General features: G+C 41.4%; 2 protein-coding genes across 5 annotated transcripts in view; one reads left to right on the top strand and one right to left on the bottom strand.

Annotated features, from left to right (window-relative positions):
• EMILIN2 (elastin microfibril interfacer 2) overlaps positions 1-9,680 on the top strand; it is a 39,765-nt gene extending 30,085 nt beyond the window's left edge. The window contains exons 7-8 of the mRNA XM_030496232.1: positions 3,893-4,027; positions 4,750-9,680. Of these exons, the coding sequence (XP_030352092.1) occupies positions 3,893-4,027; positions 4,750-5,087 (473 nt within the window). The 3' untranslated portion in view covers positions 5,088-9,680. The remainder of the gene's footprint in view (positions 1-3,892; positions 4,028-4,749) is intronic.
• Positions 9,681-16,083: 6,403 nt separating this feature from the next.
• The window catches only part of LPIN2 (lipin 2), a 40,632-nt gene continuing 35,583 nt past the window's right edge, over positions 16,084-21,132 (bottom strand). For 3 of the 4 annotated variants that reach the window (XM_030496252.1, XM_030496243.1, XM_030496262.1), the window contains exons 16-20: positions 21,026-21,112; positions 19,560-19,712; positions 18,443-18,557; positions 17,635-17,738; positions 16,084-17,342 (exon numbers count right to left, since the gene is read on the bottom strand). In XM_030496252.1, the coding sequence (XP_030352112.1) occupies positions 17,198-17,342; positions 17,635-17,738; positions 18,443-18,557; positions 19,560-19,712; positions 21,026-21,112 (604 nt within the window). In that variant the 3' untranslated portion in view covers positions 16,084-17,197. The remainder of the gene's footprint in view (positions 17,343-17,634; positions 17,739-18,442; positions 18,558-19,559; positions 19,713-21,025; positions 21,113-21,132) is intronic. The other variant, XM_030496271.1, reaches the window with a different exon arrangement.

Here is a 21,132-nt window from a genome sequence, read left to right on the forward strand (position 1 = left end):
AAACTGGTGTAGGATCTGATGATAAAATGCTTGTAGAATCCCAGGTCACACAACTAGGCAAGGACAGAGCCAAGAAGAGGATTTGGACATTCTGATTAACATACAGAGGGTCACAATGAAAAAAATCACTGAAAGCACAAACTGCTTTCCCACCCTTCCCCTTCATGCTGCCTGCAGTGTTGCTTGTGTCCTTAACCTTGCAGCTTCAGTGGAGGCTGTTGCACCTCTCTAAAAGAAAACTCCTTGTGCAGTGTAATAAAGAAAACAGCTGATCTAGTGAGTCCCACCGCTGTGTGAATGCTGCTGTAGGTATCTGTGCAGAAAAGGGCTAATTTGGTCTTTTTAATTCTTTTTACTTGTCTGATACTAACCATCTTTACTTTTTCCATGTGACTCCAGGCAGCAAGCGTGTAAGACACATTTCAAATATAAAGGCACAATGTTATGTTAATGTAATATTTATATTGTTGTAGGTAGTCCTTGAGTTGAAGAAAGAGTTTACTGAATATATAAATTAACTTGTTGTGCTTGTGACAGGTTCTGCTGCATGTTTAGCTCTTTCGACCATTGGACAGGAAGCACTATTCTCATTAGTAACATCAGTGGTCTAGCACAGGGGAGGGCATGTTTGCTGACTCTGAGGTAAAGAACGTGATCACTTGCCGTTACACCAGTGGTTGTCTTTTGCTGCTGTTTGCATGAAAGAGCAGTGCAATTCACAGAAGTGTGCTGAAGGATGGGGTAGAAGGTGGATGGTTGTGTAAGGAGCAGTAGATAAGTGCTAGGGAAAACCTTCTCATGCTGCAAGCTGAGGTAGGAGTTGTTAGAGCAGAAAGAGCTGTTACTAACAGGCTCAGGAGAAAAGTAGCTGTGTCTTCCTAATGCACTGAGTGAGTTATCATCGGCATCAAAACCGCTGTGACTTAGCAGAGCAGAAATAATGGGCCCAACTTCATTGAGCACTGGCTAATGGAAATCGGTGTTACACTGTGCTGCTTTACATGGCTTTCCCATAAGCAGAAGGAATGTTCATGGAAATAGGATGTTAGGGTCAAAGTGAAAAGTTAAAAACTCAACAGGAAAAGGCAGCAGGGAGATGGTAAATTGCTGATATTTTGTCCTCTTTGCTCTGACTGAAATAATGCACTTTGCCCTCATTTGGATTTAGGAGTATTGGCCAAGCAGAGGAAATCTGACATACCCTCCTTACTCCTGCCATATGCAAAGGAGTCGTAAGTGCATACTGACAAATGAATTATGTACTTATGGTCTCTCTTCGGTGTAGATTCTTGAAGAGTCCTCATTCCAGTTGCTGAGCAGTTGTCAGCAGCACCATTACACTGTTATTTTTTTCTCCTTTCATCTTGATAGAAGATGCGTGTGCTGTGCACTGTTCTGTTTTCCTTGGGTTTTGCTTTTCCTCTTCTTTTTCTCCTTCTGGCTCTTGGGCTCTGTGGGAGGCATGAACTGTGCTGGGAAGTTAAACAGGAGGTGGAGAACCAGAAATACAGCTAGCAGATGGGTGGAAGTAGATGTAACCTAACAAAGGCCACCCATGTTATCTTCTCTGGTCTTTTGACTCCCCAGAATGCATTACACTAGCTTAAATTGCCATGAACATGCATACCTGCTCCTGCTGGAGTATATTTAAATATATCTCAAGTGAAACCTTCTTGAGTACATCTAAAGTCCAAGAGTTTTTTCCTCCCCCAGAAGCTGTAAAACTGTGGTTGAATCTACTGTTAAACTTTTTGTCTGTCTAGCAGTTTCTTTATCAGAGCTGTGCGTGTGGTTTCCAGCTTTTAAGTGCTTTAAAACTTTTCTTCCTGATTTTCATAATTCCACGACACTTAACTGCTTAAGTGAAGTTTCCAAGCATTGACCTTGCCTAGAAAAGCTGAACTTTGATCTTTGCATGAAGCAGTGTTTGCAAGCGAGGACATGTAAGAGAAGGTGGTTCACCTCTCTGTAAGGTTCTGCAAAAGCACTGCTGAGAGGTGTTGGTAGCACTTGTGAAAGCTTTAAACAGGCACAGTTCCAGCTGGCGGCAGAGAGGAAGGTAAGAGGACACATTACATCTTTACTGCGCCTCTGAACTGATCTACATTGACCTCTGAACTGATCTACAAAATACTTAGGCTTAAGATTTCTCCTTTGGACAAACCCAGCTGGTATGCTCAACTAGGCTGCAGATATGAAGCCATTTTGGCAGCAAACTCTAATAACTATTCTAGCAATTAGTGTAGGAAAATCTTGAAGGAAGCTGTGGTGAGCCAGGGCAGGATTTCACATGACACCAAACCAAACAGAACTGGAGTTACTCCAAACAGAGAGGACAGTGTTTCTGGGCAGGCAACAAATAGTTTGTGTCATCTGTGCAGTATGACTGCAGGGGAGAGAAACTAACAAGAAGTTAGTTGAAGTGCATTTTTAGTTTATCTGAATCTCAGGATAAACTGAGAATACAAAGAGATGCTTTCTGTAAGTAGTGTGGTGTTAAAGTAAAGGAGCTGTACAGAAGTTTCTGAAGTAAGTAGACTTCCTGCAATTAATTTTGGTCTTTTCAAATCACCTCATCTTAGCCTACAGGAGCCCCTGCAGGCACACTGGCAGGTAGGGGTAATGAAAAAGGGCTTCCGTCTGTCAGAGCGTGAGACAAAATACTGCATAAAGAGATTTCCAAAGATACGTGAGGCAGCTGGTTACCAGCCCCTCAGGGAAATCAGGATAGTTATTTGCCATTTCTGAAGTTGCAGGCATGTCTTCACCTTGCCTTACCCTCCCACCCCCCATGCCAAGTTATTCAGACAAAAAAGGATAGCAGGGCATTTGCATACCCACATTTTAGATAAAGTTTTGTCACTTTTTAACTTAAATTTTTAAGGGATATAATCTTAATTGAACATTGGTTGCTGATGGGCATCTCAGATTGAGAGCACAAAGAAGATATGGATCCTAACCTGAACAGGGGAGAACAGAAAGAGCAACTGAGGGCAACTTTGAGTGTATTTGTTGTTTACCTAATTGCCCAAACAAAGCAACTATAGTTGACTACTTCTACAGTGTGGCCTAATTTAGGGGAAGTGTGTAGAGGGAAAGGAACTAAAATGGGACTAATAAGTTCAATCACTAAATGCCATTAAGCCAGCCTGTTAAAAGTAAAAATCTGTCTCAAGTGTCCAAATTGTATTTCATCCACCAGCAGTCTAGCAGCAGTGTTTAGCTAGTAAGCAGGTAGCCACTATAAAATACTGAAGTGTCTGTTTGGTCTGCTGAGAAGAGAAGAAAAAACTGTGGAATGGGAAGTCCTCGAAAAGAGAAGTGCCGGAGAGAGAGAAAAGCCCCAGTGATGGTTCTCTTTGCTATAATGCCAAAGTGTGTCTTCTTGTAGCTATTTTCACTACACTTCAGCAGAGAAGGGGAGAGGTCTAAGCTGTGTGCAGCTTCTCAGTGTGACTAGGAAAGCTGGCATGAGCTATACACCTTTGCACTCCTGTTGTCATTGTGATAGTGATGGAGAGTGGAGATGTCCAAGGGCAGCCTCAATCCTGAAGAAGGCCTGTGGCAGAAGCATTGCTGTATTGAGAGGTGGCAGGATTTCCACTGCCAGCATTTACAAGCCATGTACCTTTTCCTTGGGAAAAAAAAAAAAACAAACCCCAAAACCAGGGATGCTGTGGCCAAGGCTGGAATTTTATGGTGCTTAGTAAATTTTATGGTGAGACACCTGGGACCTGGGCCAGCAATATGTATTCCGCTAATTCTGGCATCCTTCAAGTGACAGGATTGATCCAAGTGCAGGAACAGAGACACACTGGATTATAAACCATCACAGGGAGAGGCTGTGTTGTCATCCTGGTGTGACTCTGACTCATGTTGTTACCCATTTTAGGACCTGCTGCTGCTGCGGCCTCTCTGGTGTCATTTTCTGCTGGGCTCACACAGAAGCCTTTCTCCAGTGATGTCGGCGTGGTTCACTTTAACAAAGTGCTTGTGAATGATGGGGACTATTATAACCCTAATACAGGTAACAGCCAAAGAATGGACTCTCAGAGATGCTGGATAGGCAGTAGCATGAATGACCAGTATTTGGTGCTATCTAAGGCCTTGCTGGTGCATTGGGCAAACAAAATAAGTCAATCTAAACCTGGAGTAAAAGCTCTCTATGGATGTGGACAGGCACACACTTTGCCACTGCCAGTTTTCCACAGCTGTCTGGTAATTCTGAGGCCCAGTCACCACTGTGTCAGCTCTGCCAGCACAGTTGTGCTCCTCACCCACCTCAGACTGAGCCCAGGTAGCAGAGGTGAGGTTCCTTGCTAACCCACTTCACTGCAGCTCAGCCAGATGGGTCACCCAGGGAGAGGCAGGCAATACCTACTGCTCCCCAGTAGTAGTACCTATGGGCTGCCTCTCCTGTAACAGAGTGTTGTGTCACTTGAGGGTGTTAGGTGTGCCTTAACCTACTGGGGACTGGCACAGCATGTGAGTGCCTTTCACCTCATCACCCAGCTCTGAGTCATGGTGGCTGCTTAGGCCAGGAGGTTGCTGAAGGACTGGTGGGCTTTAGTATAAAAGCAGCAACCCTTTGCTTTCATGGCTGCTGTCAGTTGGTCTGCTACCCAGGCTGTCCTTGTCACAGTTATCTGTACGTAGCAACGGGTTACCCATGTCACTTTGTTTGTCATTGTGCTTGGAGCGATTGGGTCTCTCCGTTTCGAATAACTCACTCCGAGAACTCTTCTGCAGGCATTTTCACATCACCATATGAAGGACGCTACCTGATCACCGCCGTGCTGGCCCCGGAGAGGGATGAGTACGTAGAAGCAGTATTGTCTGTCTCCAATGCAAGTGTAGCTCAGCTCCACACAGCTGGGTACAGAAGGGAACTGCTGGAGTATCACAAACCCTACTCGGGGAAACAGACCTGTGGTGGTCCTGGGACGTTCCACCTTGTTCTTCACCTCAAAGCAGGAGACGAAGTAAACGTTGTCGTAACGGGAGGCAAACTGGCCTACACAGACTCTGACGAAATGTACTCCACATTCAGTGGAGTTCTCCTTTATCCTTCTATTTCTCATGTTTAGGTTTACCTTGAACAGGAGAGAAGGGTAAGATATTCAGAAGAAATTAAGTGTAATAAAATTCAAAGCTTTAATATATTCAGTTTATATATTTGATTTCAGTGATGGGTTTATAGTCTATACTGAGACCTTTTCCTTGTCCTATTTCCAGAGGTAGCTACAGAAGACATGTTTCTGTAGCTAAACTAATTCCTTCCCAAGTGCTTGTTCACCTGCACAAGCAGAACAACTGATACGTTCTTGATAGATACTTCTTCACTTTGCTCTTGCTATTCCCTATTAAATCGTCTTTGCAGTGTTCTCCCTACTTTTTCAAATTGTCCCTAGTGCATCAAAGTTTACATCTGAAGTTTACAGTTGTGGTCAGGTATTTTTATGTTTTCAGTAAAGCAGGGCCAGGAAAGTGAATTTGTATGGGACATGGTCAATAACTTCTTATTCCTTGTGTTATTTAAGACTATGTTGGGTGAAGTGCATTCTTATAAACAGTTTGTTCAATGCAATCGCTAACCGTGGTGGTGCAGAGAGAAAGGATACTCATCTGCACCAGTTTTCTTTTTTCCTTTGAGGCCTGAATACAGTGCTTAGAGACAGGTGACTCATTCCAGTCAAGTGGAAGCAGCTGTGTAGGGAGAAACTTTCCTGGCCTCGGATTTCCACATGCTTTTCCACAGCAGATGTGAGCATAAGGTGCAGGTGTTACTACTGAAAGCTTTAGAACAGTTATTTTCAATGGCTACAGTAAAAAAGATGATCAGTTAAGTGTGGTGCTCTTGAGATTAAAGCTTGCTGCTTGAAATTAATAAAACAGGTTGGAAAAAAATGAATTGCCTGTGCTTAGCTAGAAAAATGAAAAGTTTAAAAACTTTCAGTGTGTTTCTGGCACTCCCACCGTATTTGCATTAAAAAGGAAGTTTTCTTCTTTGTTGCATTGTAGAAGACAAATCAGAGGAAAAGTTGTTGATAGAGGAAGATAGTCTTATTAGCCAATATTGTCAAATGCACAAACCAGCCATTTTGCACCAAGTTTTTGCTGTAACAGCCTCCTGCATCATGCTTTTGACTGAGGTTTGTTTTAACACTCAGCATCTGTTTATAGGGATGAAGCAACTTTCTTAGTTTAAACAGTTAAATACATTTGGAGCAACAGTATTTTACTTCTCATACTGGCCATTTCTCTGTGGAGATAACAAAAAAGATGGTTTGGCTCTTTTGTGTTAGCATTTTGATCTCTTTTGTGGCTTAAAAAGGAACCTGGCTGTGCTTTACTGAGAGCAGGACTGTTCATTTGTCACCTATATATTCTTACATAAACAACTGATGTTTTTAATAGTCTGTTCATGCTGCATAGAGTTGTATTATCATAGTTGTATTTATCATTGTGTAATATATTTCCTTCTTAAAAATGCAGAACAGCTTTTTATAGTATAGCTTCAGAACAAACAATTCTTTTAGGTGAAGGAAGAACTCCTTGTGCTGGAAACAGCACAGAATGGTTAGCTGAAGCCCTTCCCATCTGAGGAGGTCAGATGAAAACTTAGCCTTTGTTGCATAAGTTTGGAATTGATACTCCCTAATAACTCTGTTTCCAGGCGATGAGATGGGGCCTTCCCACAACAAACTATCACGTCCTGGAAGCTGAGCTGCTTTGGGGAAAAGCAGGCAGAAAAAGCTTTCTCTCCACAGAGGAACTCTGAGTCAGTCCCTTGCAGCTATGATTGCACTGGGGAGCTGTGAGCACAGGAAGGAAATTGAGTGGGGTTTTAGTTTAGGAAGATATCTTGGCACTTGATTTTCAGAAATGACAGTGTTACTAAGAAGCAGAAGGTAGGACTGGATGTATTTTGTCTCAGGAAAGCTGGTTCTGTGAGAGCAGCCAAAGCCGTACAGCCAGCTTGCACTTCACAGCGTGATAAAGGGAGAAATGAGCTCCAGCTCATTTCCCTTCACGTTTGTCTTGACCTGCGCTGGAGCATGAGGCATTAGCATGCAGTTAGCAGCCGTGTGCTTGTTCAAGGGGGGCTTAGGGGTTCTTTGTCTTAAATCAACAGCCCCTTTCTGTCCCATGGCTTTCTAGGTCTCAAATTTGAAAGGACAGACAGGAAGGATTGTTTTCTGTGCTTTCAAAAGCCAGTTCCATCAACCACTTCTTTTTAAAAAACAGAACTTCTTGTAACGTATGAAAGCCAGAGAGGCACTTCTCCTTTTAGGCTATTTTTCACTCTCCTCAGGAAAGCTATGTTCTCTAAGAAGTTGGCCCCGGACTATGTATGACTCAAGTATTGTTAGATTATTGTTGCCTGTTCTAAAAATGACTCATGGAAACAAACAAAATGAGCTGAGCGCTGAGGGAGACCCAGCTGGCAAACACAACCTTTTTTTTTCCTCCCCCCCCCCGGCATTTTTAAGAATGAATTTTTAATGCTGATGCTGAGATTGTTTGAGCCCTCGTAATGCAGTGTAACTGGTATTTGTATACAGGTATAAAGTATTCCCTAACTGTGTTACAGCAGGGCCCAATCTCAGCCATGTATTTTGAGGACAATGTGTAGAGTTTTTAAGGATAGTTTCCCATCTGCCATCTCTAGCAGCGCAGTGGCTAATGCTATGACCTTCTATGGGGAACCTCTGTCTTAGATTCCTGCCTTTGTTGAGGGAGACCTGACCCTTAATTTCCACTTCTTGGTAATTGCTGTAATCAGGGTAAGTGGCTCAGTTCCTTCTGATGAGGTTATTTTCCTGGAGCTTACAAGGTGGAATATTCACCCAGCTGGGAAGAGTGCAGTGCTGCAGCCCCTGAACAGCAAAGGGAGGGGGGAACGCAAGTTCTGGTCTCTGCTCCAGTGAATGCTTGGATAAAACATCATTAAAGCAGCAGCTGGAAGAGACTGAAGCACAGATGCAGTCGTGGGCCTGATGAAGGTTTGCTCCATACAGAACAGCCCAGCTTCAGAGGAAAGAGCAAAACCCTGCTCTAGAGCACCCAGAACCCACTAATGGAGCATTTACATCTTCGGTGAGAATCTGCAACAGAACAAGGAAATACCTGCACCAAAAGCAGTATTTCACACTGTGGAGTTATGATTTGACTGCCACATCCAAGAGCATCCACAAGTTCAAATAGGAAGCATCTGTTAACTGAGAAAGCCTTAAAAAAACCAAATAATCCTGCAGGTGGGAGCTGGAAGGCAGGTATGCTGCCTGCTTCATAAATCATGGTGTTGCCTTTTAGATCAGCTTTGTAGGTAGCTTTGTGATGCAGTGTACGAGGAGTGCAAGACTAAGGCAAAACAGTATCTGTTGTGCCAGGTGCTTCCCCCTTGACATTGAAAGGGGAAGAAAACCAAACAATGCCAGTATGAAAATGAGCAGAGTCCCCAAGACAGCATCACGTGTGAGATAGGTGAATTCCCATTTGAGGTCACTAGCAGAACACCACCTGAAAACATGCCAGCATGCTGACAAGCCAGAGAGGCTCTCTCTGGCCAAAAGTGTCTCGTACAGCAGCCATAGGGAAATGTAACAGTGCCACAGATAAATCAGTCATCTCCCCAGGACAGCTTGGAGCAAAGCAGGAATGCCAAATATGTAAAACACCTACCTCGTTATTTCAATTTGTTATTAAGACTTCGGAGACAGTGGAGACATTTCCATACTGACCATGCCAAGCAGTGGGGGTTTTCTATGATATCCTCCCACATATTCTTTTGGAGCACACCAGGTTACCTGCAGCAGCTTTGTGCAGTTCTGCTGGGGGACTCTAGCCAGCACAGTGAGGCAAATCAGCCAGTTGAGCAAAGTTACAAATAGTCAAGGAAATAGAGCAAGCTGTAAGTGGAAAGTGCAGGAATGCAACTTGAAACAAAATGCCCATCACCACCCAAGGCGGCTTTAAAATGCACTGGGAATGCAAGGAAAAGGACTCCCTGGCTGCAGCCAGGAGATTCAAATCAGGACTGAACTGTCTCCTGAGGATACATTGTGCATTTGGAAGTGAGTTTTAGCTGCTGAATAAATGAATGAGTCTTTATGTTATGGCCCAGTAGTAAATACAGATCCATTTCACCAAAACTACGAATGCAGTTACCGTCTCGGCTTGGAGTCGGGAGGACTCTGCGCTCCTCAGACGTGAGGAGCAGAAACACTGCAACTACCAGTTGCTCCCAGATACCAGCATAGAGTTCCAATAGTCAAGTTACAGGGAGTACCTGGGGGCTGTGTCCCCTGTCATCACAAGACAGACTTGTGCTTGTGCCAGCACCAATCCTCCTGCGACTGACCCTGTTGAGGAAACATGTGGAACAAGAGCTCTGCTGATTCTTTGTATGCAGGAGACTTCAAAGAACATCTTGTAACATGTTACTACATAGATAGGCAGGTTTTGGCATTTATCCATTTCGCTATCTTGATTGTGAAAAAAAGGGAACATTAATTTTTCAGCAAAAAAGAACAGTGCGTTTGAGAGTATGCTTTATATGTGCATGTGTATACATATATTCATGTATGTAGAGAGAAAATATCCAGGTACATGAAGAAAACTGTGTGATGGAAAACAACTACAGCTATGTCGAAATAAAGCCTGCCTCTTGTGTGATATCTTGATGCTCTTTTGCTTTCCAGTGAATACAGCAGCACTGCAAGCCAAAATTTTTGGTCTCTCCACCACCACCTTTAAAATTGCAGTCTCTCAGTGAAGCTGACTTCTGTCGAGCTTGCAAATGTATTTTAAGTGTTTATTGAGTCTCAAGCACTGTTATTTAGGTTTGTGGTACATGCAAGTTCTGTCAACACACTTCTTGCCCATTTTAGTTGCCCATTCGGTGCCCTGATTCCTGACACATAGAATAGATTGTTTCAGTGGGAAGGGCCCTGCAATGACGATCTAGTAAAGTTGCCTGACCACAAGTTAAAGCATGTTGTTAAGGGCATTGACCCAATGCCTCTTAAATATTGACAGGTTTGGGCATTGACCACCTCTCCAGGAAGCCTGTTCCAGTGTTTGACCACCCTCTTAGTTAAGAAATACTTCCTAATGTCCACTCTGAACCTCCCCTAGTGCAGCTTTGAACCATTTCCACATGTCATATCACTGGGACAAGTGGGAGGCTTTATCAAGGAAGGTTCTTTATCAAGAACCTGTAGAAAGCAATGATGTCGCCCCTCAGCCTCCTTTTCCCCAAGCTAGACAAGCCCAGAGTCCTCAGCCACTCCTCATAGGACATTCCCTCCAGCCCTTTCACCAGCTTTGTTGTCATCCTCTGGACACATTCAAGGACTTTCACATCCTTAAACTATGGGTCCCAGCACTGCACACAGCACTCAAGGTGAGGTCCTACCAGCACTGAGTACAGCTGCACAATCACCTCTTTTGACTGGCTGGTGATGCTGTATGTGATGCACCCCAGGATGTGGTTTGCCCTCTGGGCTGCCAGGGCTCACTGCTGACTCCTACTGATCCCGCTGCCGATCAGCACCCCCATGTCCCTTTCTGCAGAGCTGCTGACCAGACACTCCTCTCCCAGTTTATACTTGTGCTCAGTGTTACTCTGCCCCAGGTACAGAATCCAGCATTTGGACTTGTTAAATGTCACCCCATTAATCATTGCCCAATGCTCCAACCTATCTAGATCTCTCTGCAAGGCCTCCTGTCCCTCAAGAGAGTCAACAGCACCTCCCAGTTTGGTATCGTCAGTGAACTTGCTAATGGTGCATTCAACAACGCCTACATCCACATCACTGATAAATACACTGAACAGAACTGGCCCCAGGACTGAGCCCTGAGGAACACCACTGCTGCCCCCTCACCAGCCAGGTGTATCCCCATTCACCACAACCCTTTGAGCTCTGCCCTTCTGAGCAGTTCAGACTATGTTGCTTATTCTGATCAGAACATGTACACATGAAGTACCATTAGAAGTGGGTAACATAAGATTACAGAACAGCAAGGTAGGAAGGAGAAGGCAAAGAAGGGAAAGACTGGAGCAGAAGAAATTACTAGGAAGAAAACAAGTCTCAGTGCTGGGGTAAGCAAGACTGGTAACCGCCCAGTTGTTAAAGCTGAATTCAGATGGATTCAGACTTAAACGTGAATGTTTAGCCAAAACTGTACCTATCTGGGATGCTTCCTTAAAAGCCAAAGGCTTTTGTAGCACTCCCAAGGCAGTGGCTTACCATCACTTGTAATTATCCCAATGCACAGTTAATTGTGCCCTGTTGAAACACTATACACAGAAGCCATTAATGCAAGTCCACGGTCTCATGCAGTTCAACATCTGTTCTCCCACTGAGCCCGGCTGCTACCACAGCTATTTGGCAACCACTTCAGCCGTGAAGAAAAACACCACACAGGGTTACAGCGCTGGAGTCTTCCCGCTGTTCCTTGCTCCAGCCCCCTGCAAGGGGTCTTGGGCATCTCTGGTGTGGGGCAGAAACATTAATGTGGCTTTGATTAATTTGTCTAAGGTGAGGGGAGAGGGGAAAAAGCAGTGGGTACAACCATGCTTAGACAACACATTACACCAAAGCAGCCCCCCTGCCAGTCCAAAGATCCTGACAAGCTCTTGCTGTGCCCAGCCATGAAAATTCCATAGGCCCCAGCGACTCACCGCCCCACTCAGCACCAGGCCCAGAGCTCGGCCAGCAACTGCAGCACCAAACCAAAACGGCTTCCCAGCCACAATGGCGCAGGGCTGCACATGCGGCCTCCCAGGGCCCTCGCTGTACCAACTGCATGGCATGACTGCAGAAACACTGCCCTGCACACACACAGAGGAAAGAGCCTGTTCTTGGAAACAGTGGTTCTGTCATTGCACAACTAAGACTGGTGCTCCACAACAGAAAAATCCATCCACCAAGAACCCCGGTAGGAGTCCATTAGAATAAGACAGAAACAACGCCAGCAAAGAAACATTTTTGCAACAGACCTGAACACTTGGCATACATAGGACACACCACCCTTGTATTGTGTGCACCTGTGCAGTTTCTCACTGCATATGACACGCAAGCACGGAGGCCCAGGTGTGAAAGATGAAGTGGCAGTGAAGAGAGCACAGTGTGAGGAATGAAGTGCCCTGTGTGTGAAGAAAAGGGCACAGAACCACAGGGGAAACCAAACAGAATTCAGGAGATGAAGAAACTCCAGCAGTAAGCTGTATCTGAGTGCAAAGAGAGCAAATGGGTGCTGGGGGCAGTGACACAAGTGACACCCTGCAGCAGGGTCAAAAGCTCACACGCTCAGGCAGATCTGCCATACCCATATGTGTGACTGAAGCAGCTGGATTTTCTAAGGTAGGCTGCTGGCTGGTTGCACTTCCCAACAGCAGCAGGAGACCAGGAAGAGCATTTTTCTGCTGAAAGCTGAGGCCCCTTTTTCAGGATAGTCTCACAATAATTGTCTCCAGCAATTTAGCAACTGTGGTGAAAGACAATACTTTTTGCCTTGAAAGGAAAAAGTTAACTTTGATGGAATTAGCATAAAACTCCAAATTAGGGCAGACTTATAAGGGCTCAAACTATGCAGTTGCAGGATTTTCCTCAAGGCAGCTTGTATATTCACAAGTCATGCATCTGTTACCCGATATACTATATTATTAATGCATGTTTGCTTTTTGTTATAACGCAGTATTGGTACTGGCGCACAATGCAAGTTTGATGACAGCAATTATTTATCAGTTGTATAAATACTCTGAGAAAAGTAAACTGAGTATGAGAGCAAATGTATCATAGATAAAAGAACAACTTGAATTCCATGTAAAATCTGAACACGATTTAAATAACCCTACATTTACTAAATTAGCAGTACAAGAATGGAATTCCCAAAGTACAAAGAGAAGAAAAGTTGTAGTTTAAGTTTGTTTATTGTGGTAACATTGTTCTGAACATCAATAAACATTGCACTGAAGTGTGGGTTACTGTACCCAAGATAGTCCAGTCTTAACAAAAATCACTGTATTGGTATGATCACAGATTTGACTATTTTAAACACATGACTTTATTAGTGATTGGGTTGCTTAACAATCAGGTATTCCATGTCTTCAACATAAAAATGAAACAATGGTTCAAGAGTTTTCCCACCCTCAAACCAACATTTTAACTTTCATCTGGAAGTAATTAACACTGTAAAAAGAATCCAAACCAATTCCATTCTATTCAGCAGATTTTAACTTTGGAAATTAAAACTTCTTCAGGCAAAAGTGACACTTTAAAGGCATCTCTATTTCACTATGTATTTTTGATGTTTCATTATAAATTTGCATTACACTCCTTTAAACAACTCTTATTCGTATGACAGCATTTTCTAGAAGACTTGTATGAAATATTAACATGAAATCTCATCTCTTCTGCCTTTACCATAAACGGATTCAAGAGTTTGCTTCAGAAGTTCCATAATGGAGTTGACACAAGTGTTAAAACTTCTCCAGTTGAAAAAAACAAAAAAAAAGTTTTAGGAGGAGTATACTGGTGATGGGAAGCTAAGGATACACAAGCCAGGATTGCACATGCAATTGTATACTGTTAGGGATGAGCGCACCTTCGAAGTACAAACATGCTTGGTACAGTAAAAAAATCCCAACGAAATACCCAGAAATGTGTACCACTTGAATTCCTGATCTTTAAATCATTATAGAAATGGGTAATGTTCAAGTCACTAATGAGTTTTGAATTGCAATGTTCCTTGTTTACTCCCAGATAGGTATCACTGACTCAGCCTTTGACAGGGTGCCAATGCCAAGAAGATCTGCATCTTCAACAACACAGTCTTAACAGGGGGGTGCGTGCGCCTACAGACACATGCACATAGAAGTTCCTCTTTCACAGAAAGAATGATTTTGCTTGTGCTCATTTTAAATAAGTATAGCACAACTTGCTCTCAAACATTAGTTTCAGGCCATTTCTCTCAACTAAGGTAACAAAGGACAGGCTACTGCATAACTCCTATCTACCCTGCTTCATATTAATATTGCAGCACAAGCCTACAGTTTGATAGCAATGAGATGTCTTTTAGAGAGTCAGTAAAGTGCCCAGCAGTCCAAATTACACACGTATGCAGTGACAGGTACAGTGCCCCATATTCTGCCCCTAAACTGGGTTAACGAGCAATCTGAAAAGCTTCAAATATAAGCCAGATTTAGAAAAAGAGAAACAAAACACCTACTCTGCCCTAATCGTATCAGGAATACTCAAGAACACTTTTACATTTTATCAAAAAGCAAATATCAAAACTGTAGCTGTTACAGAGCAAAAAGAATATAAAAATTTTTAACTAAGCATTTTTTTGGACATCCCTATAATGCAAAATATTTGGTTAGCAGAATGAGGAGCTCTCTACAACCACACAACCCCCATATTCAGATCAGCTGAAATTATATGCATTTGGAGATTCACCTGATGCTATTTTTCCTCATACTCATTTACTCATTTTTTTCATGATACTCATTTACTCAAGTCCCTACCTTTAAATCCACAGCTCACAATCTGAAAGAATGAATGGGACTGAAGAGAAAAAAGACCAAATAATAAGAAAAAAAAATTAACCAAGAAAGATACGGTCAAAGCTTGGCAACGATCTGTCCTGTCTGGAAACCCATCCCAGCTTCATTAAGTGCTCTTATTTTTAGAAAAGCCATGTAATAACAGGGCCACTAAGAATAAGCTAAGCACGATAAAGAAAACTTTGACATCTGCAAAGGACCGTTTCAGGAAAGGCAGCTTCACTCCCTTTATGTAAAATAGAATCTTTAGATAGAATATTTCATCTTGTAATTAAAATACTTTATTATGTTGGACTCTTATTTATTTATTTTAAAGTATTTAAGTAAGTGACTTAAAAGCTCAAATCGCATTGATATTCAAAGCACTTGGTGAGCATGAAAATTTCAGTTTCTAATGAAATCTATGGAATAAAAGGTAAGAAAACCAAAATGAACACACGGAATGATGTTTGTAAGCTTCTGACAGTAAAAAAAAAAAAAAGAAAAAAGAAAAAAGAAAGAAAAGAAAGGAAAGAAAAGAAAAGAAAGAAAGAAAAAAAGCAGTATGAGCAAAATATCCTTTGAGTTGAATCCTGTGAAATCCACTTAAACACTGAGTAGATTGGTGACAGGACCAAGCATTTGCTGAAAGAGTCACAGAAAGTCTTGTTCTCCTTGTACAAGAACAAGGATGCCTTTCAGTTCACTGACATGCATGGCACACTGCCACAGATAGGTGTGTTTTCTTTCCCAGTCTCATACTCCGGCTTTGAAAGAGGGGTTCCCTGTTGCTTTTGCTTGCCTCTACTCTTCAGTTATTGTTTTATAAGCACAAGAATACACTAGAGTTTTAAAATGAGGGGAAAAAAAGGTAATTTCATTTATATAGTGATCTAAAAATGATCCCCCCAAGCAGCTCACCAACTGCCTAGCTGGTGTTACATCACAGCTGTGGGTTAAGACTACTCAGCCTGATAAAGGAAAGAAAATATTCCTTGGGGGGGAGTATGTGTGTGAAACACTCTAAATGTACTCTTCTGCAAGTAGCAAAACTAAGAGAGCTCCTTTCCCTGCTCCCACTGGGAGCTGTGTTGGGGGAGAGCTCACCCCAGAGCCTGGTGAAATTAAGGATGTTGCCACTGGAAGAATCTTTAATGCGAGGCCCCAGGAACTCATATAAGGAATGACAGAAAAGACTGTGCCCAGAAAGCCCAGGAATGATGTCCTTAAGCCCTTTGGGCTGGTAGAATAATACATTCTCACCATAGACTTGTCTGAAGGAGGTTAAATGCACTAACTCAGCTTAAAAAGCAGAACTACTTTTGCCTTCAAGTATTTTTTGAGAGAAATACTAGCTGCTTTTACAGCTGATAAACACTAGACTTGGAATGCAATTTGTTCACGGGCTCTGATGCGAACCTGAGGAATGACCAGCATGATGGTTATGAATAACCCAAACTTAAAGGAAAAAAAAAACAAAAACAAACAAACAACCCAAAAAGAAAAAAAAAAAAACCAAAACCAACCCAAAACCAAAAACAAAAAGGTTTTATTCTGCTCTGCAGTATTTAACCATTCTCATACCTGGAATCTCATTATTGAGCTGCATTTCCTTCCAGCTACTGAAAACCTGCAATACAGAATTCTGGAAAGACCTGCAGTAGACAATTAAAAAATTAAATACATAATTTTTTTAGTATTACAATTCCCTGAATATAATCTGTACATACTTTTTACTGGCCTACACAGCATATACACACATATGCATCATCTCTGTGTTGGAAATAAAAATGCCAGCTCCCCAACTCTTACAGAAATGTTCAAGATTTTTCTTGATGGAAATTGAACGTGACAAAGTGCAGCCTGAAAACAACAAAAGCCATACAAGTATCTGAAGACACCTTTCAGTTTTAACAAGCTCATGAAATAGTTGAAACATTGCATGTAAAAAAAGTAGTAAGCAGAGTTAGTCTGAGCGTGAGTTGTACAAGCACAGCCTTGTACATGTGACAAAAGGCATATTTACATTTAAAGAGGAATTTTATGTCTTCAGAGTCTGTCAGGCTAGTAACGTCTACACATTTGCTGTATTTTAGCTGGGAAAGAGCACACTGGTCTTAGGTTCTGGCTCCTTTCAAAAATGGCCTAATTACCCATCTAAACATTAGACGACGCTTCTTATTAGTAGGTCTGACATTCTATTTGGCAGTTTCCATACACTTTTTGGCTTCATTTTAGAAAATATAGTATTAAGACTAATTAAAAAAAACACAAAACAAAACATCTACATTTACAATAAGGTCTGTATTGATGAAAATGCAAAGTCATAGTTTACCTCAGCATTTAGTTGCCCTGAAGCACTTGGGTACCATGACCACCAATGACAGGCCAATCTCAAGTGCCTTAGAACAGGTATACAAAGACAAGCAACAAAGAAACAAACAAACCTTTAAAAAAAAAAAAAAAAAAAAGACAGTAGCTTTGCATTTTCTTTGTTTTAAACCAACGGAGTTAAAGTGATTTCTTTAGTAAGACTTATGGTACCAGGATATAAATTAGCATCTTCGTTAAGAAAGTTCTTCACATTTAAACTGAAGTTGAGTAGCTGAATATGAAATTCCATCTCTAGGTGAGAAGTGTTTTTCAGGCCAGGTCGTCCATGTTAAGGTCAGGAAGAGGCTCTCTCCAATAGCAGAAGGAGCTGAATTCTGGGCACGGAAATGCAGAACTCTGTTCTTTATTAAGCAGTGGGAACACATATTCCACAAGCTCACTTAGCCTGTAATACCTATATTAAAAAAGAAGAAAGACCGTTATTTAACAGTCTAGTCACTGTTCAGCTGTTGCCAAAAAGGAGCTTTAGACGTCTAGACCAGAAAGCTATAGTCAAATACAGTCAAATAAGGCACCACTTCTGCCAGTTTACTTTTCTTGAAAAGTTTCAGTTAAGTATCCAAAGCTGCAAGATTTTCACATGTCATATGCAACAGGAGATTGAATCATCATGGTCACAAATACAAGTATTCTGTAATCTCATTTCTAAATACTTTCTTTAGCTGAAATAACAAAAGTGATCTTACGAAGATTTGTTTCCCTTAGTCCGTTCTTGGATCAGTTCACCCTTTGGATTCACAGTAAATATTCTGCAGTCTGGAACTCCCACTTGCATGTAGGCATATACATCCTGCAAAAAGCATGAACAAAAGCACATGCTTCAGTATTTCCTTATTGAATGTGATATAACAAACAAACAAAAAAAGCTGATCCTAAAAGCTTACAGTAAAACTGCCCCTTAAAAAAAAGCCCCCCAAACAACAGGCAAAAAATCCAAAACAAAAAAACCAAACACCAAACATACACACTCCAGAACAAAATATTCCCTCTGCCCCAAAACGCTTAATTCCCATTCCCAAGCCTGGGACCACAAACACACACAAAATCTGTACCACACAATACCATTTCTTGTGACAACATTCTTCTTACAATACCCTCTCTCTCTCTCTAGCTTAATTAATTACAATAGCATTGAGCTGAAGAGAAAATACAGGAACTGTAGGATAGGAAAAAAGATTCAAGACCAAGGAGCACTGAATTAATATCCCTAGGTTAGAAAGCTGTCAAAACTGCTGAAAAAAAATATGGAAAGGTATCATATATTTAATACAATTCTGAGTATAAACACATCTCTGTAACCTTTCTCATACAAGCAGTTCTAGCAGCTTTTATTTAAGGTATCTGCATGTGGGTTTTCCTGACCAGACCTATAAAAGCACCAGTGTCCCATTTCCTTATTCAAATTTAAATAGACACAAAAAGAAAAGCCTATTTCTTTTGCTTCCCAAGTACTTCATGCATTTTAACCCTTCAATTAGAAAGGGGCAGACTTACATTGGGCCTGTTTCCAAAAGCAGCATAGAAAGGCTGTTTACTGGGAGCAAACAAATTCTTGATATCATTCAAACATTCGATTTTGAACTTTTCAGGCTTCTTTTCTATCACTTCCCTAAAATAAAATTTCAACAGTCAAATTCTAAATCACGACTTGATAGAGGATATCATCCTTCCCCCATTTATCTGGTATTTATATTCCCATTGCTTCCTGTTGATAGCATTAGTAGTTATATAGACATTGGTCAGTAGTTTTTAAAGAATGATACAAGAGACAATAAAACATTCACTGTTTTCCAACACCCATAGTAAAAAATAGCTAAATAACCTGTGCATTGGCTAAGTAAATGGGATGAAATTCCCATTTGTGAACTGCTTTTGCTGTAGATGACTATCTGAATTAGAGGACCTAATCGAGTACACATAAGCTTGTTACAACTCCTATCTCTGACAATAGACTGCAAAAGGCCGGTCAGTAAACCTAATGGAAGTTGCTGTCATTGCTAGCCATGAATCAGGTGTTGTTACTTGAAAAAAAAAAAACAACAAAGAGACTTTTCCACTATTAGCTCTTCCCATCAACAGGGTAGACTACGGCTGGTTTAAAAGAGCAACCAAGGTGAACCACAGCTAAACTCCATATTGCTTTTTAAGTAGTCATATATGAAGCACTCCTGCTATCACAAGATCATTTAGTATGACAGTTTATATTCCCCACCTTTTTTTCTTTTCCCTCTATCTGGTGCAGTAGCACTGCATTACAATCTTTACAGCTATACTTGAAAAGACAAAATTTTACTGATATAAATAGAAGCTAATATTCATCAGTCATGGACTAGAGGAATGAAGAAAAGGGAAAGTGAGCTGCTTTATGACTGACGTTTTGTGTCTTGTAGCCACTTCTCACATGCCCACAGAAACAGAAGTATACTAAAACTGAAATTCAGACAAAATAAATAGCTTATAAATGATCACTAGAGACATCAAGTCTCAGCAGCCAGTCTAGCACAGTGTTAAGTTTGGTTCCGGATGTAATTGTTAGCATGCCAAATCTTTTTAATCTGCTTCTTTCTCTGAAGTGGGGAGGGAATGGATGTACGAAATCCCACATGCTTACCTATGAAAGGCTGAAAACAAACTGCTGGGGGACAACATGAGAGGGCCCCTGGGGAGAATTGTTCCTTTGTCATTCACCCAGTGTAGGTATCCTCTGGTCATATCTGCCATCCCAATGGCACGGGCAGAACAGTACAGAAACTTGTAGCCATTTCTAGAAAAGAATTATCAGCTTAGGTTATTATCAGAATTTGTAGCACAGAGTGAAGGATGGATAACAAGAAGCATTCATCAAGCCCGTAAATTTTTCCCGTAGACTTTGCAGGTTCATTTGTTACACAGATTTGTACACAGTTACTGCATGCACAAAAGGCTTGATTCAATTTGGCAAATAATTCCAGAATTACTCTTCTGTTACGCACAAAAAAAAAAAGTTCAGGTTATCTCCTGTGGACTGCAACGGACCACAGGCAAAATTTAGTTACACAATGAAGGCCACAAAAATGAAGGTCAGCTATTGTCATGTATTCTAAAACCCAAATATTTTTGTGGAAAGAAAGACTACTACATTTTTAAGTGGATCATGAAATGTTTAACAGTTGATCATCCTGTGATCCTCCTCAATAACAAGTATTATTTTTGGCATCACTACACTTCTGGAAAAAAGTCTGCTAAACAAAGGACCAAATCTGAAAGGGGAGGAAGTACACAGGTTTAAGTTACTGGACAGAAATACTGTAAGGCTATAAACCTCTTTGATGAACACTACATTTATGTAAGGATGCAGTTCATTACACTTCTGAACTGAGCAAACACCTCACCACTGCTGCAAAAGGGAATGTACATGGGCTGCTTCTGTAGGTTCTTGCACATCACAAGGTGTGCCCGTTCAGTTGACTAACCCAGAGAGGTAAGAGGAAATTGACATTTTGCTGAATTACTTTTCTATTGAACTGTGTCGCTTTATGTCAGAAGCACAAAGCTACAGAAAAGTTGAGCCAGGCCACCAACCTTTCTTTCGTGGCAGTGGCAACTAGTTAATTACGTTTATGTCAGAACAAAATCTATCCTAAGGAGCACTCACTTGAGTTTGGTAGCAAACATGTTAAAACACAAAATATTTATGCATTGGAAGGACATAGCTTAGGTTTGAATTTACACTGTATCATGTTTGTAATTGGTTTTGTGCTCAACTCAAGTTGGTGGAAACAGATGCACGCATGAGTGACTGAATTATTGCTATTATGGTTCTCTTTTGTAGTCACAATATTACAGTTTTTATGAATTAAAATGCAGAATCAAACATTTGAGAAGGGAAGTAGTAAAAGTTGTGGCTTCCATTCCTGTAAAAATATACATCTGAGGAAAGAATTTAGTTTTGATTGTGAATGACAGAAGTAGCTCACTCCCAAAATTTAGACCAACAAATTGTAATAAATTGCATAATTATTAACAACAATTCAATTATCTGCCCATTAATGCCTGGATTCCAGAAAACCCAGAATATTTCATAGATTACATACTTACTCATTTATGGAATGATAGAGTTTTGCAATGCCCTGATGAGTCCAGTCCTTGCCAAGATGAGGGAGGATATGTCCTAAAGCATCAGACCTAAAAGTGAAATCAGATAG

Source organism: Strigops habroptila, chromosome 1 (genome assembly GCF_004027225.2).
Source record: "Strigops habroptila isolate Jane chromosome 1, bStrHab1.2.pri, whole genome shotgun sequence".
NCBI classification, from domain to species: Eukaryota; Metazoa; Chordata; class Aves; order Psittaciformes; family Psittacidae; genus Strigops; species Strigops habroptila.